The sequence below is a fragment of the Narcine bancroftii genome, chromosome 2 (assembly GCF_036971445.1).
Source record: "Narcine bancroftii isolate sNarBan1 chromosome 2, sNarBan1.hap1, whole genome shotgun sequence".
Lineage (NCBI taxonomy): Eukaryota > Metazoa > Chordata > Chondrichthyes > Torpediniformes > Narcinidae > Narcine > Narcine bancroftii.
The window spans coordinates 114,179,138-114,204,475 of NC_091470.1; the positions used below are offsets into that span (position 1 = coordinate 114,179,138).

General features: G+C 47.8%; 2 protein-coding genes across 7 annotated transcripts in view; both read right to left on the reverse strand.

Annotated features, from left to right (window-relative positions):
• Nucleotides 1–6,380: 6,380 nt before the first annotated feature.
• On the reverse strand, nucleotides 6,381–11,185 carry LOC138752924 (U6 snRNA-associated Sm-like protein LSm1). The gene is made up of 3 exons (XM_069915535.1): nucleotides 10,909–11,185; nucleotides 9,348–9,463; nucleotides 6,381–7,736 (listed from the first exon to the last, which is right to left on the reverse strand). Exons 1-3 carry the CDS (start codon nucleotides 11,183–11,185, stop codon nucleotides 7,566–7,568), a joined length of 564 nt encoding a protein of 187 aa, XP_069771636.1. The 3' UTR covers nucleotides 6,381–7,565.
• A 4,540-nt stretch (nucleotides 11,186–15,725) lies between these two features.
• The window catches only part of LOC138754169 (phosphatidylinositide phosphatase SAC2-like), a 47,360-nt gene continuing 37,747 nt past the window's right edge, over nucleotides 15,726–25,338 (reverse strand). For 3 of the 6 annotated variants that reach the window (XM_069918043.1, XM_069918045.1, XM_069918042.1), the window contains 6 exons: nucleotides 24,928–24,999; nucleotides 22,635–22,705; nucleotides 20,630–20,752; nucleotides 20,089–20,179; nucleotides 19,274–19,378; nucleotides 15,726–17,110 (listed from right to left, as the gene is read on the reverse strand). In XM_069918043.1, the coding sequence (XP_069774144.1) occupies nucleotides 16,510–17,110; nucleotides 19,274–19,378; nucleotides 20,089–20,179; nucleotides 20,630–20,752; nucleotides 22,635–22,705; nucleotides 24,928–24,999 (1,063 nt within the window). In that variant the 3' untranslated portion in view covers nucleotides 15,726–16,509. The remainder of the gene's footprint in view (nucleotides 17,111–19,273; nucleotides 19,379–20,088; nucleotides 20,180–20,629; nucleotides 20,753–22,634; nucleotides 22,706–24,927; nucleotides 25,000–25,338) is intronic. The other 3 variants (XM_069918044.1, XM_069918047.1, XM_069918046.1) reach the window with 3 other exon arrangements.

Consider the following 25,338-nt stretch of genomic DNA (forward strand, 5'->3'; position numbering starts at 1 on the left):
ACTCAGCTGATGGTTATGAAGTCTTTTGAGCGAGCAAGAGAGAGTGAGCGAGAGAGAGAACGAGCAAGAGAGGGAGATGGTGCCTTATTCCCCATGTTGCATTCTCAGGAGCGATTACCTGTGATGGAGCCATTTCATAGTCACTCAAACCAGCACCATATCTTTACATTCTGCCCATTTGTTTAACTTACTGAACAACAGCAATAAATGTCCACCCATTTAATGCTAATAGTTTCAACCTATTTGAAAATTGGAGATGAACGAGTTTTCAAAGTTTGAACTCACAGCCAATTCACTAATACTTTTAAAAGGCCTTTTTCACCAGATAATAGAATGAATGGCTATACTTTATGAGGTGTCTGGGGAGATTCTTTATGTCACCAAAAACTCTCGTAAACTTCTACAGGTGTACCATGGAGAGCATTCTGGCTGGTTGCATCACTGCCTGATTCAGATGTGCCAATTCTCAGGACGAGAATAAACTCCAGAGGTTGTTAACTCGTCCTGCGACATCACGGGCACCAGACTCCACTCCATTGAGGGCACCTACAGGAGGCGGTGTCATAAAAAAAGCATCCTCTATCCTCAAAGACCCCCACCACCCAGTCCATTACCCTCTTCACTCTGCTACCATCAGAGAAAAGTTACAGGAGCCTAAAGATGAGCACTCAGCGGCACAAGGACAGCTTCTTCCCCTCCGCCATCAGATTCCTGAATAATCAATGAACCACAGACACAGTCTCACTTTTTATTCACTGTTATGTTTATTTTTTTTATATTATGTTTTAAGATGGTTATAACATGAATGTTTACATTTATGATGTTGCCGCAAAACACCAAATTTCATGACTTCTTCATGACAATAAATTCCAATTCTGAACCCAAGAGATCTTCAAATGGAGGCAAAGAAAATGTAAAAGAATGTGCAGTCATATTACTCCAATTCTCCACAAGTCTGGTTAATTTGAATGAAATTTGGGGTAGTAAGGAGAACTCAGGGTGGATTGTGACAAACTCTTTCTGCTGTTTGGCCTTAGAATTAAGGACATTGTTATAAAACATTAGAGCCGAACCTTCCAGCAGTGAAGCTAGGAAACACTTCTATGAGTAGAGGATGCAGATGTTTACAACTCTTCCGAAGATGCCAAATAATACTCTGACAGCACCAAGGGACAGGCAATATGATGCTTCTCATTTACAAAATACATACAGGAATCAACCTGCAAACACCAGTGATATTCACCCCGCTAATTGATCTTATAACATCAATGAAGGGGAAACTGTCAGCTGAAACACCAGGAGAATTCCCCTAGCTGTTGAAACTTTCCATTAGATCTATATCCTGGTGTAGCCTGATGCACAACATCACCAACATTCATGTCACCTGAAAAATCATCTCCTACATTTGTCTGGGCTTTGTTCAAAGAACCCTTTAGAAAATCTATGTCAACACCCTGCTCCTAAGGCATATGAATATACAGAGTTGGTGTCACCCATTGTGAATGGGAAGGTGTTGCATAGAACCAATCAAGTCTGCACAACATATCAACCACTGGTTTCCAACTGTTACAGAATCATATTTATTAGTAATCTTTAAAGTTAGAAATGTATTATTCTTAGTAAAGGGACTTTGTGGGTTGAATACAGGGACACTTACACAAACACAGATCACACATTCATGTTAGCAGATTCATGTCCAGTGTCTCTTAATTCCTCATGTTTATTTGTTGTTCATACCATAAATATTGCAGCGTACAGTGAAAAATGAGATAGCATTTCTGTGGACCATAGACCTGTTTATTAACATGGATAAATTAGATCAGAAACTATTTTATAAATAACATATCACTTATAAATAATAATTCAAATATAAATATTAATTCAAAGCATTAAGAATTTTGGATTGTGCTATTGAAAGTCCAGAGATAATGGATGTTTGCTCTGAAGCACCTGTGTTCACACACAGCCATTCTGCCTGTTGGTCTGAGGAGATAGCCCAGAAGCATTTTCTTGTTAACTTTTGGAAGAGTTGGAACTTCAAACACTCAAAGAGACACCTGTATAATCAGGAGGCCATCTGCCATAATTCGTGGCATTGGAGAAATGAAAATGAACCAGTATTTAATCAAAGTAATCATGTGATTAAAGACACTTGAAGGCATCTTTAATATTTAACCATACTTCATCTGAAGTCAGAGATGCAGTAACCTTAAAAGAGAGAGGTTCTGTTGTATGTTCTCCCTTTGACAGGGAAGAGACACGGAATCAATGTGGCTTTGGGAAATGATGGCCACTTCATTGCTTCTCTTGGTCAAGGTAGAGCAGTTCCACTGTAATCATTTTTAATGGTTACTTCGTTTAACCCTTGTCTGGGTTTGTGAAATCATTGTGTGAAATACAAGTTCTGCAACCTCCATGCAAGGGAGGGGAATTGGGGAAAAAACTCATTTCTATGAAGAAATATTTATCTGAAAGCAAATCTACAAGAATTTGTGAGTTTGAGAACTTTTGAACAGCAGTTTAAAGACTGAGTTTCAACACAAAACATTTCTAAGACTGAACTTTAAAACCATCTCTTCAGGATTATGCCTGAACTGTAATAGTTTGGGATTCCCCCCCCCTCCACACACACTCATTTGCGCATAGTGGGGCTAAGTCTAAGTTCGACGTACAATTAGTGGAGGAGACATGACATTTTCATTGGGGTGGGGCATCCTTATCTGCAGCATATAGGTACACAGACATCTTGACACCCCTCCCAAATAGAAGACAAAAATCCATACTAATGGTGATGACTAAGATAAATGAGTGGGTCGGGGTGCAAACAATGTGTTCTTCTTTCGTATCTTTTTCATTTTCATTTTACTTTATGTTACTATGGGTTTATATTTCATTCTTTTAAGGGTCAGAGAGTGTATAGATTTTTAGTTCTTTACATTTGCAATCCTTTCCTTGTGGTCTTAGGATATAGCAGGGAAAGGAGAGGAGTGGGCGGGGGGGGAAAATTGACTCAGAATCTAATCATTGTTGAGAAGGTTGCACTGTTGTTTTGGATTTATGAGAATCTTGGAAAATCAAAAATAAAATATTCAAAACATGTGGGGGTTGTAAGTCAATTGGGTGTAAATTGGGCTGCATGGGCTCATGGGCCAAAAGGGCACGTCTTAAATAATTTAAGCAGACTAGCAAACATCAAGTATTGAAGAAACACAAGACTTTTAGGAGACTTTCCACTCTTGGAAGAGTCCAGAACCATATGGCGCGGTCTCAGAATACAGGGGCTGCCTAGTTAAGATTGAGATGATGAAAGGTTAAGGCAGAGAATCTTGGAACTCCTTGGGGCAAGACCAGGAAAATGCACAGATAAATGTAGGATCAGCTTGACGCGAGGGATTGACACCAAATGCTTGTGTGCCCCCGCTTTGAAAGCTCAAAAATCTGACATATAATCGGAAACCTTTCCCTGAAAAGAAAAGTAGGTCAGTTAGCATTTGTAAAGAGTAAACCACAGACATTTCAGGTCAGTGACCTGTCATCAGCCAAAAATAGAACTGGAGGAACATCACTGATGAGAAAGCAAATTGTGTTCAATTTGAAAATTCTGTTGAAGGAAAAGCAGATGCATTCTTTGGTCTCCATTTCAATTTCTTAATTTACACCTAACAAGGCAAATGTTATGTTGTGAAAACAGGTAACAACTATACACAGCAAACTCAGGTTTCCGATTTATTGTCAGAGTGCACACATGACATCACATGCAACCCTGAGATTCTATTCCCTGCAGGCGAGGAGTGGATGTTCACGAACATTTTCAATCTCTCAAAAGTTCCCACCTGCTTCCAAAGGGCATCAATCATCCCAATAAAAACAGTGAAATGCTGGACAAACTCAACTGATCAAGTTCCTCCAGCATTTCAGTGTTTTTACTGCATTCATACCGCCTGCAACCTTTCATGTTTCCATCAGTCATCGCAGCGCCCAAGAGCCCAGTGAGCTGCCTCAGCGACTATCGCCCATTAGCACGCACATCAGCTGTGATGAGATGCTTTGAGAGCTTGGTCAAGGCCAGGCTAAGCAAAAGACTGGACCCACTGCCTATTGTCACAATCGCTCCACAGCAGATGCAACATCATTGGCTCTACACTTGGCTCTGGATCACCTTGGAAACAGAAATTCATACATACGGCTGATCTTCAACACCATTATTCCTTCAGTGATGGTCAACATGCACCAAACCCTGGGCCTCTGCCCCCATCCCACAAAAAAAAACTGGATCCTTGACTTCCTCATCAGAAGTCCAGTCAGTAAAATTGGAAATAATATCTCCTCCTCACTGATCATCAACACAGGCACATCCCAAGGGTGTGTACTTAACCCCACTGCTTGACTTGTTTATATACCCACGACTGTGTGGCCAGGCACGATTCAAATTCCATAGCTGTCAACAGAATTACAAGTGGCAATGAGGAAGCGTACAGGAGGGAGATGGAAACTTGTCCTGTGACATCATGGGCACCAGACTTCACTCCATCAAGGACATCTACCTGTGACATCACAGGCACCAGACTTCACTCCATCAAGGACATCTACCTGTGACATCACGGGCACCAGACTTCACTCCATCAAGGACATCTACCTGTGACATCACGGGCACCAGACTTCACTCCATCAAGGACATCTACCTGTGACATCTCGGGCACCAGACTTCACTCCATCAAGGACATCTATCTGTGACATCACGGGCACCAGACTTCACTCCATCAAGGACATCTACCTGTGACATCACGGGCACCAGACTTCACTCCATCAAGGACATCTACCTGTGACATCACGGGCACCAGACTTCACTCCATCAAGGACATCTACCTGTGACATCACGGGCACCAGACTTCACTCCATCAAGGACATCTACCTGTGACATCACGAGCACCTGCCTTCACTCCATCAAGGACTTCTATCTGTGACATCACGGGCACCAGACTTCACTCCATCAAGGACATCTACCTGTGACATCACGGGCACCAGACTTCACTCCATCAAGGACATCTACCTGTGACATCACGGGCACCAGACTTCACTCCATCAAGGACATCTACATGAGGTGGTCTTAAAAAAAGCAGCTTCTATCCTCAAAGACCCTCACCACCCAGGCCACGCTCTCTTCACTCTGCTACCATCGGGGAAAAGGTACAGGAGCCTAAAGACGAGCACTCAGCAGCACAAGGACAGCGTCTTCCCCTCCACCATCAGATTCCTGAATAATCAATGAACCAAATGCACTGCCTCACTTTGACTTTTCGTGCATTATTTTGGTTTATTTTGTAAGGTGGTTTATATAAATGTTTGCCCTGTGAAGCTGCTGCAAAACAATAAATCGGGTGACGTGTTCATGACAATAAATTCTGGTTCAGAATGACCACTTATTGGCAGTGAAGAAATTATGTAAACAAATACAGAAATGTAAACAAACTGACTGCAATACAGAGATAGAGGAAATAAAAATCAATAAAGTGTAACGTCAGAGACCTTAAATGAGTCTCTGATTGAGTTTTTGTTGAGGAGTCTGATAGTGGAGGGGAAGCAGCTGTTCCTGAACCTGGTGGTGTGAGACTTGTGGCCCCGATACCTCTTTCCTGATGGCAGCAGCGAGAACAGAGCGTGTGGTGGGTGGTGTGGATCTTTGAGGATTGATGCTGCTCTCTGACAGCACCGTTCCTTGTAGATATTCTCGAGAGTGGGAAGGGGTTTTGCCTGTGATGTCCTGGGCTGTGACCACTACCATTAGCATGGCTTTCTACTCATGGGGTATTGGTGTCCCCATTCAAGACCATGATGCAGCCAGTCAGCACACTTTCCACCACTCATCTGCAGAAGCTTGTCTGGTTCAGTTAAGTCAGGAATGTACAGGATAGAAGCAGACCCTTTGGCCCATTGAATATTATAAACTATCATGATGTGTCAACCAAGAGGCATGCATTCAGGTCCCTGGAGTTGATCTTGAACCCAAAACCTACAGGCAAGACCTGCTACCAACCAATCCACAGTCAAACTTGTGAGAGTGCATGAAAGGCAGGTCTTAAATCCCCATCATGTTGTACCATTTATCCTCCAAGTCATCTCCTTGATTCTATTCATCCCAAAAGGAATAAACCATTTTTCCCTTTGATACTCTGGAAAGATACCTCGAAGGAGGGCTCAGGCCCATAACGTTGGTTACATCTTTACTGGCTTATACGGACGCTGCAAGACTGGCCAGGTTCCTCCAGCATTTTTGCTTATTTGCCTCAATCACAGAGTCTGCAGCCTTTGTTTCATGACAAACCACAGTTGACTCTTGTGGAGATGGAGACTTTATTTCAAAGTTACAGTGAAAACGAGCAAATATCAGATCCCTCACCAGAACTAAATCCAAGCTTTGAACCACTGAAATTAAAAATATCTACACAATTGCATTGCAGAGAGCGGTAGAATACCTCAACCAGAATGAGTGTTGTCACTGCCTTTCCACTTGCGTACAAGAAAGCAAAACCTGGGCTTGTCAACCCAACAAATCTGCTGTACAGTCTTTCCTCTGCCTGTCTTGACAAATGATGGAAGTTTCTCCCCAATGCGATCGTGGCAGCACAATTACCCCAGGACCATCTTGGAAGACTTACTCCCACCTTCCATGGAGAATTGACTTGGCTTTAACAATGACTAAACAAATCCTTGCTGAGTAAAAACAACAAAATCATAACACCAGCCAGTTGCTGCTGGATATGTGGAACATTCTGATATTCGGACCTCACCAAACTCAAAAAAGTGATGTCAACCCAACTTGAAGCAAGTTGATTGATGAATCCATTGTACACTGTACATTCTAGACTTGGGGATGAGAACCAGTTGCACTAATCCCCCTCTATCCTGGCCTCGTCCTTTCTCCTGACTGATGATATTGTGGGCTCTACTTCGGAGGATCAATCAAATACATGGTGACGGCTCATTTAACTGCTCCTGGCAATAGACTGATAACCATGTGTCAACACCAGTGTTATTACAAGGGCCAGATCATCCTTTCACCCACCACATGCACACAGGTTGTAGCAGTTTAAGATGAAGGTCAGAAAATCTCCCTGGTCAACTCTGGGATATCACACCGGGTACAGACATCCAGTCAGCAGGGGTGGAGATCACACTGGGCACAGACATCCAATCAGCAGGGGTGGAGATCACATCCATTCATCACTGGGCCTAAGTGTATAGAGACAATTTAACCCAATGCTTCTTCTTATAGACCAGCCTTGATCAGGAAGTGGACAGTTTTCTAAATTGGATGATTATTGCCCCATTTCCAAGGCAGTGGAGAATGCCAGTGTAACCCAGGGAAGGTTTTAGGTGTGGGATGGGCAGTGAGGATTTTATTTTTTCCCCAGTTATCCTCTCACCCAGCAGAACGTGTGATGGAGTCATATTTCAAACTGCTTCCCCAGCGAGGCAAAATCTCCAATAGTTTCAGCAAGCAGCAGGGACAAATACATCAAGCTACGTACAGATGCAGATTGCTTGCTCGTTCCCACATCACCTCCCTAATATTCATCCAGCGTGTCGGGATAGGGGAGGGTCAGTCCTCGCTCCTTAAAAACCTGAATCTTTAGTTTCTCTGCCCTGCTCTTGACCTCTTGCTCCAGCCGCTGGTCCTCCAGAATCTTCTCAATGGTCACCTGCTGGAGGGACGACGTGCTCTCCTTATCCAGGTCCTGAAAGAGACCGTGCCAGTTATCGACACTTCCAGCAGGTAAGTCCCTGAGTGTCAGCTCCCAACATCCCCAAAGTGGGAGGGGAACTGAAAGGTCCTATGAATTAAAAAGCTTCTGTGCTAAAGACACCAACAACATCACATCATAGAGCAAAGATAGGCTATTCAGTCCATCGAGGCCTTCTCCCCATAACCTTTGATGCCCTGGGCTAATTAAGAACCTATCAATCTCTGCCTTAAATACACCCAATGAAGAAATTCTTCTGCATCTCTACTCTAAGTGAACGCTTGAAGTTGTGCTCTCTTGTCCTGGACTCTCCCACCATGGGGACACAACCTTCTACAACCCAAGGAGAACATCCACCCCAAAGCTTTCTTCCCTCAACTCTCACTCTGAGGCACATCTATGACTGGATTGGCTGAGCCAGCCGTCAATCCATGTTCTAGCCACCCTGTTTGTGAAGGCACCTCAGTTGGGGAAATGTATCCCACTGCCTCTAGTACAGTAAAGCCCAGGAGCACATGTTTTATGGTGACAGTTTATTCCACATTCTCAGGGAGAAGGGATCATAGACAATAAATGACACGTAACCAAAAATAGGAGCAGGTTGGCACCACAATTGTGTGAGAAAGAGAAGGCAACTGGTCACGGGTAGGTGGACAGGCACAGGAGGCTCAAGGCCTCCAGGGTTAGGCAGCACTGACATCTCAGGGAGAAGCACCAACCTTGCTCCCTGCACCATTACTGGGCTTGGTCTACTCAGCCTAGCACTTGCTACTCAACTACTATGAAAATACACCAGGAGCAGGCATCACACAGCCTGATGATAATGCAAGGGAATTTGGCCCATCGAGTCCATGCCATCTCACAGAGAGATCCTGTTCACTTTCAATATGGTGCTTCTCCATTCAGAGGTTAGGAACCCATGTTCTGGCAGCATTGACCAGAGGAAGAGGGTGCTCCCAACCCCCTCAATACCAGGACCAATGACAATAACCTCTATTGCCATAAACAACACCTCAATGTATATGGGCAATATGACATGTACCCAAGGATGGTGACAGACCAGAGAGGGGCTCAGCAACCAAACGACACACAGAGGCTGCGGACTGCTGGAGACTGGCTCGTGGGAACCAGGTATCAGACCCAGGATTCAACAGGGTGCTGAGGCCAAGAAGGGCTTCTGACGGGCCCTGGGTGATGAAGGTTGGGATCTGGAGCCCAGGTGGCCAATGGTTGCAACTGGAGTCTGAGCACCTACAGAGGCAAATCCACAGACACTCAGTGCCTCTGGGGATTCTCTTTCTCTGACTGTAGGGGGCACTGGGCAATGCTCTTTGTCTGCCTTCTGGCAAGCTAAAGGCAATTTTGTGTAATGTTAATTTCTGTTTTATTACATGACAATAAATAGCATCTGATATGCACCAAAATTCTTACTTGCTGCAGCTGAACAAGTGGTTTGTAAAGAAAAACTACAAAATAACAATGTACTAAATACTTCACTGAATTAGAAAGATGATAAAAGCACAAAAAATAGATTAATAATAAATCTTTGCAGTTATCCTAATGCAAGGGTCAGAACAGTCCCTGACTGGAACAATGCACACTTACAATCTCACCCAACAGGACCACATTCTCGCCTCGCACAATGAATATTCCACGAGGAATGTCTCCATACTTTTGGCCCACATGAATCCGTTCCAGTGTCTGGTGGAACACCAAATTAGCTGCAAAGTTCCAATCAATGAGGAAGTTAGGACATAGACAGACATACAGTAGGATAACAAGCCCTTCCAGCTTACAAGCCCGTGCCACCCAATTGACCTACAATCCCCGGAACATTTTGGAAGGTGGGAAGAAACCAGAGCACTCAGAGGAAACCCACGTAGATGGAGCGAGAAAATACAAACTCCTTGCAGACGGCGGCAGATTTGAACCCAAGTCACTAACACAAACAGTGCCACCCTTAACCGCCAAGGTAAATGGGTCAACAGAAGGATCAGAACCTCCAATGGGCTGCTGCGCCTGTACCATGACACTGAGGGGCTCCGGTGAGGAGTGAACATTACATTCCTCCCACTGAGGATTCATATAGAAACCAGGAATGATTGAACCCCAATAAACTCACACACTTTTATAGACTTGCGATGCATTTTACTCCAGGAAGGGAAGGGAGCAGACAAAAGGGGAGGAGGAGGGAGAGATTTGCTACGGTCCCACCCAAGGTGAAACGATAGCATCAAATGGACAAAGGTGCAGTTACTCAGCACCAAAATCTTTTCCATTACTGAATCACCAATAAGCCATATAAAACTGGTTTTGAGTGCGAGTCTACACAAAGGAAGGAGAGACCTCCCTAACAGGACCAGCTGTAGATAGATAACCTTGCCACATGGACAAGTTGGGCCAAAGGGCCAGGTTCTGTGCTGCATCAAAGACTGGCTCAGCTGTGAGAATTCTCTGTCGAGCTCAAAAGATTTGACAATGACCCAGTGCCCACAGGTATCGGCAGGCAGAGAGGGAACCTCGCCACAGCTGGGGGGGGGGGGGGGGGGGGGGGAGGGTGACTGAGTGAAAAAATAAGGTGGGCAGACAGGATGGCTTCCTTCATTGGCTGAGGCACACTGTCTGGGTCATTAGGTCGCCCGCCTGGGCCATTGGATCTCCATACTGAAGGACAAATGTGATTGTGCCAAAATGACACAGAGGAGAGTTACCAGCTGGAAGAATTGTAGTTGGAAGGAGAGACTGTCAGACTGGGAGAATTCTCTTTGGTTGAGAGCAGAGGAGGGAACATGGAAGTCTGCAGACACAGAGGTTGAAGTAAAAACACAGCGCTGGGGAAACTCAGCAGGTCACACAGTGCAATTTATAGAGCAAAGATACAGAACCAACATCTTGGGCTTGAGCCCTTCATCAAGGACTGAGCAAATCGGGTGAATTTCGTCAGCATTGTGTTTTCCCAGGATTTTTTTAGTTTATATGTTAGGTCCTGAGGAGCCAGAGATGAGGTAATCGCTCGGCTTGGAGGAGAGTTGTGGTGACGGTCTTTCACCTCAGATAGAGCCTGTATTCTGGACCTCTGCACTATATGGAGACCAAAGTCCTCCCACAGCTAGAGTTAAAGCGGTTACATGGTGGGAATGTGGGCAGTGCAACCAGTACCACTCACCGAACTGATCGATACTCCTCAAGAATCCGACCAAGGTCCGCCCATCGCGCAGCAGCACCAGGTGCTTCTCTGCAACATCGGGGATAAGCAGTGGATTAATTCCCTCTCTAATCCAGACACCCCAAACTACCCAAGCGGGATCCCCGTGGAGAGTTGCTCCTGATGGACCTTGGGCAAGGAGCAGGTCCACATCCTCAAGGACAATCAGAGCAGATGATCCAAATTCCATCCAGCTGCACTCTGACAGGGGTTTCTGGAACGTGGCCACAGAGCACATCAACCCGCGCCATTCCCAAGACCTCCACCAATCTGCCCATCTTCCAGATCTTCCCAGGAACCCATTGCCCACCCCAGTCCAACTATCACCACCACCTTGTCCCAGCGTTCACCTCGAACCCCACCAATATCTCTGCACTCCAGGTGGGAGGCCACACCACACCAGGATACAAAAGGAAGGCGGGTCATGGCAAAGGGTGAGCCTCCATCCCAAATGATCACCACCAACACGACTGCCCCTTGCACCATTGGCATCTTGTCCAGGCACAATCCAGTGGCGCTGGCAGCCTCAGGCACTGGATGACATCATAGCCCCATGTCCCACGTCTGGCCCCAACACACCTCATGTCTCACAACAGAAGAGCATTGTGCAGGTTTAGGCCCTTTGGCCCATGTGACTGTGACGATTGTGATGTTCAAATCAAACAACCTCTGCTGCTTGCACCTGATAAATATCCCGCATTCTCTTCACATCCATGTGTCTGTTCAGAAGCCTCTTTAACACCACTACTCATGGTAGCCCATTACAGGCACCCACAAGCGAGTGTAAAAAAAAAATCTGCCTTGTACTAAAATTTAAGCTTAAATTTAAATTTAGACATATAGTGTGGTAACAGGCCCTTCTGGCCCATGAGCCCGTACCACCCAATTGACTTACAACCCCCAGTACGTTTTGAAAGGTGGGGGAGGAAGCTTGCTGCAGGACTCCAACGCACCAGCTTGCTGCAGGACTCCAACGCACCAGCTTGCTGCAGGACTCCAACGCACCAGCTTGCTGCAGGACTCCAACGCACCAGCTTGCTGCAGGACTCCAACGCACCAGCTTGCTGCAGGACTCCAACGCACCAGCTTGCTGCAGGACTCCAACGCACCAGCTTGCTGCAGGACTCCAACGCACCAGCTTGCTGCAGGATTAGAACCCTGCTCACTGGCTATGCTCTGTTAATCTTCACCAACCTGCCTTTTCCCCCGTATCCCCCTAGTTCTGGTCTCCCCAACAACTTTCCTACCGGGCTTATCTATGCCTTTCATAATTTGATACATTTCTAGAAGATTCTTCCCCCCCCCCCCTCATTCATCCCAGATGACTCAATCTCTCCTCATAGACCAACCCCCTCATCTCTGGAATCCAGCTGGTGAACCCCTTCCATCCCAGTCCCACCTTCCTCAAGGACAGAGTCCATAATTGTACGCAGTTCCCCAGATGTGGTCTCACTGGAACAGACAATGAACCACAGACATTTTTCCAATGAAGCTGCTACAAAACAACGAATTTCATGACAATAAAATTCTGATCCAGGTCAGTCAACATTGGGATCCTTCAGAACTCAATAATATAAATGCCTGGGGCACACGAGAGTCCACAATGCTGGATTCTGGAGCCAAGCCACTCTGCTGGAGGAGCCCTGCAGATTGAGCAACACCAGTGGGGGATCAATGGTCAACGTCGTTGCTGCTGGGACCCTTCATCAACAAACACCTGGCTGATGATTGCCAGCCAGCGGCAGTACCAACGTCCACCCCTATGTGGCAACAAAGTGCAATCGGCAGCGAATGCAGCACAAGTGCCCTCTGGTGCTAGATCTAAAGAATGCAAGGGGAGTTAGAAACACGGGACGAAAAAGGCCATTCGGGGCACAGGGCTAGAAGGACACTCGTCAGTGCTCCTCCTCAAATATCCCACAACTGAGGCCATCAACAGTCACATGGGCTTTTGACGATCATTTAAAAATCCATCTGATGGTATGTTACTTTACAAGAACATAGGAAATAGGAGCAGGAGGCGGCCAATCTGCCCGTCGAGCCTGTTCCTTAATTTAATGAGATCATGGCTGATCTGATGATCGAATCACCTCCACCTACTGGTCCTTTCCCCCATATTCCTTAATTCCCTCCGACCATGTAAAAACCTATCCAACCTTGTCTTAAATATATGTACTGAGGTCACCTCCACCGCTTCAATGGGGAGCAAGTTCCACTCTCTGGGGAAAAGCAGGTCCTCCTCATCTCCGTCCTAAATCTACTGCCCTGGATCCTGAGGCAATGCCCCTAATTGTAGTCTCCCCCACCAGTAGAAACCAACTTGTCTACCTCTATCTTATCTATGCCTTTCATAATTTTATACATTTCTACAAAATACCCTCTCATTCTTCTAAATTCCAGCGAGTACAATCCAAGACGCCTCAATTCTCCTCATAGGCCAACCCCTTAATCTCTGGAATCTACCTGGTGAACCTCCTCTGCACCAGCTCCAAAGCCAATTCATCCTTCCTCAAGTAAGGAGACCAGAACTGCACGCATTACCCAAGATATGGCCTCATTACACTGAAAAAGGTGCATCTTGCACCTAAAGGGTGTGTCTGCAGCAACTTTAGTGTACCTGTATGTGACAACAAATTCTTATACAATCTGGTCATCATGGCTAAGATCAGCCTTTCTCAAATATCCCAATTTTTATTTAATGTTAAGGATTTAAAGACTTCAGTTGCCATGGTGGGATTTGGGCTGACATCTCCAGATCAGCAGTTCAGCCACTGGCTGCTAGTCCAGTCACGTAACCTTTGTGCAACTAAGCTGAGAAAGGGGAGGGAGGAGAATGACCACGCAGAATGTTAGCACACGCAAGCTGGAAAGAATGAACCCAGATCAAGGGGTTTGACCCATAACATTGACTGCCCACTTCCTGCCACAGATAATTTCTGACACAGACTCTCATGTTTTGGATGTTCCACTGCAAAATCTCTTCAAGGGACGTCTACCCTAAAGAAGGTCTCTTCTAAGGGAGTTCATTCAGTAAGTCTCTGCGCCTGCCTGCTTTAGGCTTAGACCTTGAAGAAATCAAGGGGAGGGAGGGGGGAGAGGGGAGGGAGGGGGAGAGGGGAGGGAGGGGGAGAGGGGAGGGAGGGGGAGAGGGGAGGGAGGGGGAGAGGGGAGGGAGGGGGAGAGGGGAGGGAGGGGGAGAGGGGAGGGAGGGGGAGAGGGGAGGGAGGGGGAGAGGGGAGGGAGGGGGAGAGGGGAGGGAGGGGGAGAGGGGAGGGAGGGGGAGAGGGGAGGGAGGGGGAGAGGGGAGGGAGGGGGAGAGGGGAGGGAGGGGGAGAGGGGAGGGAGGGGGAGAGGGGAGGGAGGGGGAGAGGGGAGGGAGGGGGAGAGGGGGGGGGAGGGAGGGGGAGGGGGGGAGGGGGGGAGGGGGGAGAGGGGGAGGGGAGAGAGGGGGGAGGGGAGAGAGGGGGAGGGGAGAGAGGGGGGAGGGGAGAGAGGGGGAGGGGAGAGAGGGGGGAGGGGAGAGGGGGGGAGGGGAGAGGGGGGGAGGGGAGAGGGGGGGAGGGGAGAGGGGGGGAGGGGAGAGGGGGGGAGGGGAGAGGGGGGAGGGGAGGGGGGGGAGGGGAGAGGGGGGGAGGGGAGAGGGGGGGAGGGGAGGGAGGGGGAGAGGGGAGGGAGGGGGAGAGGGGAGGGAGGGGGAGAGGGGAGGGAGGGGGAGAGGGGAGGGAGGGGGAGAGGGGAGGGAGGGGGAGAGGGGAGGGAGGGGGAGAGGGGAGGGAGGGGGAGAGGGGAGGGAGGGGGAGAGGGGGGAGAGGGGGGAGAGGGGGGAGGGGGAGAGGGGGAGAGGGGGAGAGGGGGGAGGGGGGAGGGGGAGAGAGAGGGGGAAGAGAGAGAGGGGGGAAGAGAGAGAGGGGGGAGGGGAAGAGAGAGGGGGGGGGAGGGGAAGAGAGAGGGGGGAGGGGAAGAGAGAGGGGGTGGGAAGGAACCGAGGTAGAGGGTGAGAAGCCTGGGACAGGACCCACTCACTGTCGAGATCGTCGATCAAGCTGGCCGTTCCCGGCATGTAGTTCATCTCCACTCCCTCCGCAGCAACAAGATCCGACCCCGTGCCTCCTCCGCCACTTTAGCTCTTCCACAACTCGGTGGGAGGGTGCTGGAGCTGCCTTAAAGGTACAGTGCCTCCGCCAGAGTCTGAAGCCTGGGCGTTCGGGCCCTCGCGTCTGTGCTTGCCCGAAGAACCGTCAAACCAACTGCAATGTTTTATTTCCTCCCCAATCTCCGCTGAAAGACGAAAGTCTGGACACACCGTGGATGAAGTAAAAACACAATCCTGGAGAAACTTAGCGGGTCCAACAGTGTCCTTTATACAGTAGATAAAGATACAGAACCAACGTTTCGGGCTTGGGCCCTTCATCACGTGATGAGCGAAATGTCGGTAGGCGCCCGAACAAAATTTTGTTTGACCTGCTGAGTTTCTCCAGCATTGTGCTTTGTTCCGGTTGAAGATTATTCATCGCCCGGGGAACGCTATTGGTTTTGTGTCCGAAGAGACTGTCCCCTACATCCGTCCCCCCGCTATCCCCGAAGCTCTTTGAGCTCAGGTCAACCCCCTTCCCCCCCCCCCCCCCCCCCACCGGGTTCTGAGCGCCAACCCCAGACCCGACCCAACTCCGAATGTCTGGACTTCACCGCAATAACCCACATCGAACCCCGAAGGATAAAAGCACCTCAGAACGCACAGGAACGGAATACGTTTAATATTTTTGATAACATTGCACGCAAAATTTCCAGTGCAAGGTATAAACGGCCGGTGCAAAAAGGTGGGATGTTAAAACTTCCAGCCGGAGTGGAATGAAGATTTGGACACCAATCCCACCTTTCCTGCAACGCAACGTCCTGTACTGTCCCTCGGACTTGAACTGCGGTCGGATCAGCTGGTCCAGCTCAATTTTCAAGCTTTATTTATGGATCTCTGGACACTCTCTGATACCCCCTCACTCCTTATCCTAATTTCCATGGCGGTATGGGAGTGGGGGAAAATGGTTGAGAACCACTGTTTTGGAACAAAGAAAAAGCCAATACTGCACTTTGAATGAGACATTGAAAGTGTCCCCACTGTCCGCATCAGGGTTGTGGTCACCGGACGTGGTGAAGAAGACGTCCCATTGACACCCCAGCCCTTGTAAAATGTGTCCCTTCTCCGATACCCCGCCACAAGACACAAACTCCAGTTACCCTGACAGGTCACAGGCGCGGGTTCTGGGGCATTTGAAGGAATAAGGCAGGGCGGGGAGCGCGCAAATATTCCAACAGGTTCAGCTGTTCCCCTCTCCACAGACGCTGCTCGACGTGCTGGGCTTTTCAAGCCCTTGATTTTATTTTTGGCGGTTATTTAAAAACATTCCAGCCTGCTCTTTTCATTATAAAGGGATGAAGGAGTGGGAGGGAGACACGGAGGTCTATCAGCACCGAGGGGTGGTGTCTTGGCGAAGGGATGGGAAGGAGATCTATCGGCACTCAAAGTAGTGGGGACGGGATAGAAGGTGCCCTGGTGTCTGGGTGTCGTTAGGGCGTCGGAGTGAGGCTGCCGTCGGTGCTGCTGCTGCTCTGATTGGGGTGGGCTGAGTTGCCGGACCCTCTCCCCGACCTCTTTTTCAAACTCCGTTCTCTCCGGACCTTCCTCGCTCTCGGAGCTAGCAGGAGCTGTTCGCTGCCAACCGCGCAGTCCGTGGGCAGCAGGGACGACGCGCTCTTTTGCTCCTGCTCGGGCGAAGCTGCCCTGGAGCAGTTCACGCTGGAGTCCAGGCCTGAGGAAAGCCTGGAGCTGGAGGAGGTGGAGGGCGAGGTGGAAACGCTCCTGCTTGAGATGAACCCGTCCTCCTGCGAGCTCCGGGAGCTGTCGGATGGGAGATACTGCCAGGTGGAACCCGATGTTCCTTCCCAGTAGGATGCGCCTCTGTAATGGGAAACTTGCAACGTGATCTTGCCGTCTCTAGGCAGGTACACGGAGAACACATGGTCCCAGTTCACCTCATTCTCCTGCAGTGTATCGTGTTCACTCGGCCCTTTGTCCTGCTGAGCGGTGACGATGACGGGAGACCTCTCATGCGCTTGCTGGGTTACGGGCGAAGCTCCCGTGCCGTCGCTGTCCGAGGTGCTGATCCTCCTGTGGCGGGGACAGTTCCCGTGAATGTGCTGTAACCACTCTCAGCCTTCCCCACCCCATGGGCGTTTAACCCCCATTACATAAGAACATCAGAAATAGGATGAGTCGGCCATCCGGTCGGTCGAGCCTGCTCCTCCATTCAATGAGATCATGGCTGATCTGATGATAGACTTGTCTCCACCAACCCGCCTTTTCCCCATATCCCTTAATTCCCTTGACCATGTAGAAATCTATCCAACCTTGTCTTAAATATATTCACTGAGGTCGCCTCCACTGCTTCAATGGGCAGCGAATTCCACAGGTTCCTCACTTTCTGGGAAAAGCAGTTGCTCCTCATTTCTGTCCTAAATCTACTACCCTGAATCTTGAGTTCTGGTCTCCCCACCAATGGAAACAACTTTTACATAAATGTCTTATGACTACCTATCTCTTTCATAATTTTATATGTTTCCATAATATATGTTTCCTCTCATTCTTCTAAATTCCAGTGAGTACAACCCCAGACAACTCACTCTCATAGGCCAACTCCTTCATTTCTGGAATCAACCTGGTGAACCTCCTCTGCACCACTTCCAAAGCCAGTACATCCTCCCTCAAATAAGGAGACCAGAACTGCATGCAGTACCCCAGATGCAGCCTCACCAGTACCATTTACAGTGGTAGCATAACTTCCCTTCTCCTAAACTCAATGAAGGCCAACATTCCATTTGCCTTCCTGACAGCCTGCAAACCAACCTTTAGCGATTCATGCACAAGCACTCCCAAGTCCTTCTGCATTGCAGCATGGTCCAATCGCTTACCATTTAACTCTGAATGGCTAGAGTTTTGGTAGGTTGCAGTCATGAGTGGTCAGAGCTGTCTGGAATTTACCTTAGTAAAAGCACAAAGAAATGCTGGAGGAACTCAGCCAGTCTCTCAGCATCCATAGGAGGTAAAGATATATTACTAATATTTCGGGCCTGAGCCCTTCCTCAAGGTATAAGCAAAGAACAGAAAGGTGTCAGAATAAAGACTGAAAACTGGCTGGGGGAGGAGTCCAGACCAACAAAGGGGGTTAATTGGATCTGATAAGAGGAGAGGTGAAAATTGATTTTGGCTCTGTAAAAGGAGGCAGAGGGAAGAGGGAGATGGGGGGGAAAGGCATATTTCACTCTATATTTTATCTTCATGACCTGTAATATTTCTCTACCACTGTAGTAAAGTTGATGGTTCAATCCTCCCACACACCCCGAGTCCAATCATTCAAGAAGAGTAATTTTATTTCATCATACACTGTGAAGCTGCTACCATGGTGCAGTGATTCAGCCATTGCCTCATGGTTCTGGAGATACAGGTTCAATCCCTGTCCCGGGCACCATCAACATGAGTTTGCACGTTCTCCCTGTGACCCCGTGAGCTTCCTCCAACATCCCAAAAACGTGAGGCCATTGTAATTTGCCTCTGGTGTGTAGCTGAGTGGTAGATTCATAGAACCACAGCACAGAAACAGGCCATTCTGCCCACCTTGTCTGTGCTGACCAAGCTCGTTGGATTTGCCTGCATTTAGTTCATGTCCCTGAGACTTTTCCTGTCCATCTACCTGTTTACATGTCACTTCAATGTAGTAATTGTCCCAATCCTGACTACTTCCCCTGGCAGTATATTCCACCTACCAACCATCCTTTGTGTGAAAAGGTGCCCTGAAGGCTTCTTTTAAATCTTTTCCCTCTCTTCTTTCAGTGGTTCTAACGTTTCTCCCCCCCCCCCCCTCACATACCACCTTATGTAATCCTTACTAACCACAGAGCACCTACGGCTTAGGATACCATGGGTGCTCTGAGTTAGTAAGGGATTATTTAAGGTGTCCTGTGAGTGGGGAAAAAAGGATGAGAACCACTGCCAAATCTATACTTAGTTTAAGACTCCCCTACCTTGGGGGGAAAAAAAGACCATAACTATTTTCCTTATCTATAGCCCTCCTGGCTTGTAAATCTCAACAAAGCTCTTCCCCAAGCCAAGCCCACAAGTCTTGGCAACATTCTTCTGAATCTTGGGGATTTATTTGCTGTGCTTGTGTTTACAAACAAATGCATTCACTGTACCTTGGTACACGTGATTATAAAGGTCCCTGATCAACTTACTGCCAGGTGCAAGAAGAATGGGCTGCCCCTGAGGGGTCGATACCTGTTTCTGATCAGTCGGCATGCCTTGATGATGTATCTGAACATGGGCACAAGGAAGTGCACGAATGAAAGCAGCAGAGACCACAGACCTTTCACCAGACGAACACTGCAAGGCACCAAGACATCAGTACCGCATTATTCATCAGACCACCCTCCCTGTCAGAACATTCTCGTGGAATTCCAAAACCTGGGAGGGGACTATCAACGTCCTGTCTCTGACCCCAGCACTAGTGCAGCAGGGTTAGCACAACGCCAGTGTAACAGGGGTTCGAATCTGGCACTGTCTGTAAAGAGTCCGTACAATCTCCCTGTGTTTGCGTGGGTTTCCTCCAGGTACTCTGGTTTCCTCCCACCTCTCAAAATGTACCAGGGTTGTAAGTTAATTGATGTAATTTGGTGGCATGGGCTTGTGGGCCAAAGGGTCTATTACCAAGCTGTAATTTTTTAAAAGAAATGGTACCAGGTTCCAGGGACAACCTGGACAATCTCATTGAGTGGAAGTGGTGCTACAAGTCCATACCTCCCTCCCATGTTCTGTGGTTTTCTTGGATTGGAACTCTTCCAATACTATTTGGAAGAAACCTGGAAGAATCTCGGATGCTCCCACACCTCCACCACAGCCAACACCCCCAATCATCTTGAATTTGATGCCATCTCTTCACGGTCTACCCTATCCAAGGGGCGCATTTGATCGAGGAGTGAGTGTCCTCATCAGCTTGGACGATGAGGGAAAGCCTATAAATGGTGGATTGGGCGTGGGGGAGAGGTTGCAGAGCCCACCCTGGTGGATCAGTCAATCCGCACTCACTGACTCACCAATGCCTGCTCTCAGTGTGGATGGGTAGATCTGACCCTGTAGCCTCTCGTTTGGCCCTTCGAATGATCTCTGCTATACCTTGGAGGCTTTCTGAAACACAATAAGCACCATCAACCCATCCATCCTATGCGCTAACCAAGCCAAGGTTCCATCTCCGATATTCCATCTTCTTCAAGGTGCAGTATAAGCAAAAAGCAGGCAGGTGCCTGAATTAAAGACTGGACAGAGAAAGGGGGAAGAACGGGAGGGAGAGGAGTCCAAACCAACAATGGATAATTGGATATGATAAGAGGAAAGGTGATAACTGATTCTGGCTCTGGGAAAGGAGACAGAGGGAAGGGAGAGAGAGAGAGAGAATTAGAGGAAAGGAGATGGGGAAGAAGATGGGGGGGGAGGTAAACTGAGGGTGCCCAGACAGAAGACGAGTGAAGCTGGTAATGAGGAACTACAAGCCCACACAGGATGTTTTTCGATTGTGGTGGTGACAGTTCCTAATTTGGGCCTTCGAGGCCTGCTCCTCAGACTCTGCACTGCTGTTACCTTTGGCCATCCAATGTTGAAGAACTGGCCTCAGTGTATACTCATTGTGGCTCTTTCCCGAGAAGGGGTAATATAGCTTCATGTAAATTTTCTTGGATGTTTCCTTCATTGAGGGTTGGTGACCTTGAAAGGGAAAAAGTAGTCAGGCATGGCTCTGCTAGTGAGGGACCCTTCCCCCCCACCACACCCCATCCTTTTTATTCCCATGTCTGCTTGATTTTGGACATTACTGATGAAGGGCCCAGGCCAGAAACGTAGACCGCCTTTTAGACCATACGACATAGGAGAAGCAACAGCCCATTGAGTTGGCCCAATCATTTAATCGTGAGCTGATCCATTTTCTCACTCAGCCCCACTGCCTGGCCTTCTCCTCATAACCTTTGATGCCCTGGCTAATCAATGACTTGGCCTCCACCTGTGGCAAGAAATTCCACAGATTTACCCCTCCTTGGGAGCTTGAAATGTCTTTGGGCTCAATTGCTTCATGAGGAGGGTCAGGATGAGTGGAATCAATATAACATCTGATAACTGGCAGGACACTGAATTTGTGATGGGGTACACAAAGGCAACAGTGACTTGGTTTCTGTTATTTTACCATTAATTCCATTTCGAGATGTTGATTGAAAAGTTTTACCCTTCTAAAATGGCAGATCTTTAGTGCTTCTGGCTGGGATTCACTGAAAGGAAACCTCTTCAGAAGTACAGCAGTGCAGCATTATACGTTAATCACTTCCCACAAAGAGACCAGGGATCCGCACCAACACCAGTCCCCATCGATGGGGTCAGCACCCATACAAGTCTCCATCTAAGGATCTGCACCCACACCAGTCCCCATTGATGGGGTCAGCACCCATACCAGTCCCCATCGATGGGGTCAGCACCCATACCAGTCCCCATCGATGGGGTCAGCACCCATACGAGTCTCCATTTAAGGATCTGCACCCACACCAGTCCTCATTGATGGGGTCAACACCCATGTCAGTCCCCATGCATGGATCCACACCCACACCAGTTCCCATCGATGGGGTCAGCACCCACACTAGTTCCCATTAATGGTGTCAACACCCACACCAGTCCAGGGACTCTCAAGGTTGCTGTGCAGGTTGCTAGGACAGTGAAGAAGGCCTATGGGATGCTGGGCTTCATTACTCGAGGGGCTGAGTTCAGGAGTCATGAGGGAATGTTGCAACTCTACAAATTTCTGGTGAGACCACACTTAGAACCAGTCCAGGGATTCGCACCCACACCAGTCCCCATCGAGGGTCAGGACCCACACCAGTCTGTAATGAGGAGTCAGCAGAGAGAGTCAAGAACTTCAAAATTCCTGGATGTGAACAGCTCTGAGGATCTGCCCTGGGGCCTCCATGTCGATGCAATCACAAAGAAGGCTCGTTAGCAGCTATACTTTGTGAGGAGTTTGAGGAGATTCGGTTTGTCACCGAAGACCTTTGCAAATTTTTACAGGTGTACAGTGGAGAGAATTCTAATTGGTTGCATCTATGTCTGGTATGGAGATGCCAATGCACAGAACAGGAACAGGCTGCAGAGAGTTTTGAACTCATCCCGTGCCATCATGGGCACCAGTCTTCACTCCATCAAGGACATCTACAAGAGGCAGTGTCTTAAGAAAGCAACCACTATCCTCAAGGACCCCCACCACCCAGGCCATGATCCCACAGTCATTACAGAGATCAGGCTGTGAGATGACAGGCAGGGGAGTGAATATTCCAGGGTGCAAGAGTATCAGAAAGACAAAGAAAGGAGGGATGATGGTGGCAAGGAAGGAAATTGGCTTTGAAAATCAGGAAGTGAAATGATTTGGCGGAACAACAAGGAGAGAGTAGCTAGGAAGTCTCCAAACGGTGGCGGTTCCATTGGATATTCAGTGACTCCACAATTCAGCGAGAACACCTTGAATGATGCTGATGGTGCTCTTTTCCTTTGGATTTTTCCTGACTTGGGGCTACATTCCCACCAATGATCCCATCTCAAACATCGCTCTTACCAAATTCTATGCTCTCCAGCTCCGACAGAGCGATTCGACATGAATCGGAGATTTCACATTCCTTGTTGATGCTGTAAAGTGGGGAAGACACTGGGTCAAAACTAGCCTTGGATAGATACATCTGCTTCACAACTTCAGGAATCCATGAACAGGTGGTGACCAATTTACCCATCAGACTCCTGGCAGCTCTAGTTCATCCCACTTTCTCCATTATGTTCCATGGATGAAGAAGTCGAGGGATGTAAGTTGATGGTCAGTCAGTTTGCAGATGAAACAAAGGTTGGATGAGTTGGGGATTGTGTTGTAGGTTGAAAAAGGTTACAACAGGATATAGACAGGATGCAGAGTTGGGCAGAAAAGTGGTAGATAATCCAGATAAGTGCAAGGTGATGCATTTTGGCAGGTCAAACTTGAAGGCAAAGTACATGGTTAATGGTCAGATACTTTCTTTGGCTTGGCTTCGCGGACGAAGATTTATGGAGGGGGTAAAAGTCCACGTCAGCTGCAGGCTCGATTGTGGCTGACAAGTCCGATGCGGGACAGGCAGACATGGTTGCAGCGGTTGCAGGGGAAAATTGGTTGGTTGGGGTTGGGTGTTGGGTTTTTCCTCCTTTGTCTTTTGTCAGTGAGGTGGGCTCTGCGGTCTTCTTCAAAGGAGGTTGCTGCCCACCGAACTGTGAGGCGCCAAGATGCACGGTTTGAGGCGATATCAGCCCACTGGCGGTGGTCAATGTGGCAGGCCCCAAGAGATTTCTTTAGGCAGTGGGAGCTTCATATATCTCAGTTTCATACATCTCTCAAGGTCGCCATGTAGGTTGCTAGGACAGTGAAGAAGGCCTATGGGATGCTGGGCTTCATTACTTGAGGGGCTGAGTTCAGGAGTCATGAGGGAATGTTACAACTCTAAAAATTTCTGGTGAGACCACACTTAGAATATTGTGTTCAGTTCTGGTCACCTCATTATGGGAAGGATGCGGAAGCTATGAAGAGGGCGCAGAGGAGATTTACCGGGATGTTCCCTGGTAAATAATTGCAAATAATATGTCTTAAGAGGCAAGCTGGGACTTTTGTCAAGGATGAGAGGTGATTTAATAAAGGTTAGTGTTAAGCTTTTACAGAGCCATTGATCAGGACTGGATCCAGATTTGAATCCACGCAGTCTGTAAGGAATTTGTACTGTGTCTGTATGGGTTTTCTCCAGGGGCTCTGGATTCCTCCCACCCTTTAAAAAACATATCAGGGTGTAGGTTAATGGTTTGTAAATTGGGTGGCACAGAGGCTTCGGGCTGTTACAGTGTTGTATGTCTAAATTTAAAAAAATTTAGAGGGCTACAATATTCTAAGAGGCATAGATAAGTTGAACAGCCAGTGCCTGTTTCCCAGGGCAGGAGTAGCAAACACCAGAGGGCACAGGTACAAAATGAAGGGAGGGGAGTTTAGAGGAGACATCAGGGGTAAGTTTTTTTTACACAGTGAGTTAAAGGTGCCTGGAATGCCTTCGCAGGGGTGGTGGTGGTGGTGGACGCTGGAACAATAGGAGCATTTAAGAGCCTCTGAGACAGGCACCTGGATGGAAGTAAAATAGAGGGTTACGAGGTAGGGAGGGTTTAGGTTTTTTTTCCAATTTTCTTTTGGTATATATAGGTCAACACGACATTGTGGGCTTAAGGGCTAGAATGTTCTAAATTCTAAAGAAGATACCTTTCCAAATATTCATCCAAGTGAAAAATCACACCGTGCTGGAGAAATGTAGCAGATTAAGCAGTGCAGATAAATATGCATTACCAACACTTTGAGCTTCATTAGGTACCTTTCATTTCTTCTGTACTTAATAGCTGTTTGTAAATTTCAAATTGCTTTTTTGAGATTGGCTTTAGCTGTGGCTAGAAAATGTTTGGCAATTACTTGGTAAAATGAGACTAACTTGAATATTCAGAGATGGCATTTGAAAATGAGATTTTGTATTCCGCTGGAAAAGATAACATAATTTACGTAATAATTATTCTTTCTTTTGTTAAAACTTGGAGCCCAAATTTGGATTATATGGGGTTGAATTATTAATCTCTTTTACACAAATTAGTGGTGTTGTTCCGAACCATGGCCTTAAGTCTGAAACGTTGGTTTGCATCATAAAGGACACTGTTTGACTTGCTGAGTTTCTCCGGCGTGTCTGCAGACTTCCGTGTTTTACTCAAATATTCATCCAGTTTTGTCATGAATGTTATGCTGGATCCATTTCCAACAGCCTTCTTGCAGCACCCCTGTGCAAATGAAATGCTCAACAAGTACTTACTGAGCCAAATAGCATGCCTCGGTGGAGAGGAGAAACATGACATCCCAACTCTGTTCAGCTATATGCTTCAACCTGTGAGAGGAAACACACAGCAGGAGAATGGAACAATGAGGAGACAGAGAAACTGAAAAGAGGAAATCCTGGTAATATTCAGTAGGTCGGGCCACATCTACTGAAAGAATCATGGCAGGTGAGAAAACAGACATGGTGTAAGGTGTAGTGGAGGGGAGGAGAATGTTAGGGGCTGTGATGGAGCCGTGACCATGATGGGAAAAGGAATGGCTGGAGAAGGAGGTGAAGGTATTTAAAGCAGCTGATTTACCGCGTAGAACCGGAAACAGAGGGAGAAGAGTGATGACAGGGGAGAGTTGGAAAAGTCCAGCAGGACAGGGGCATCTATGGAAAGAGAGG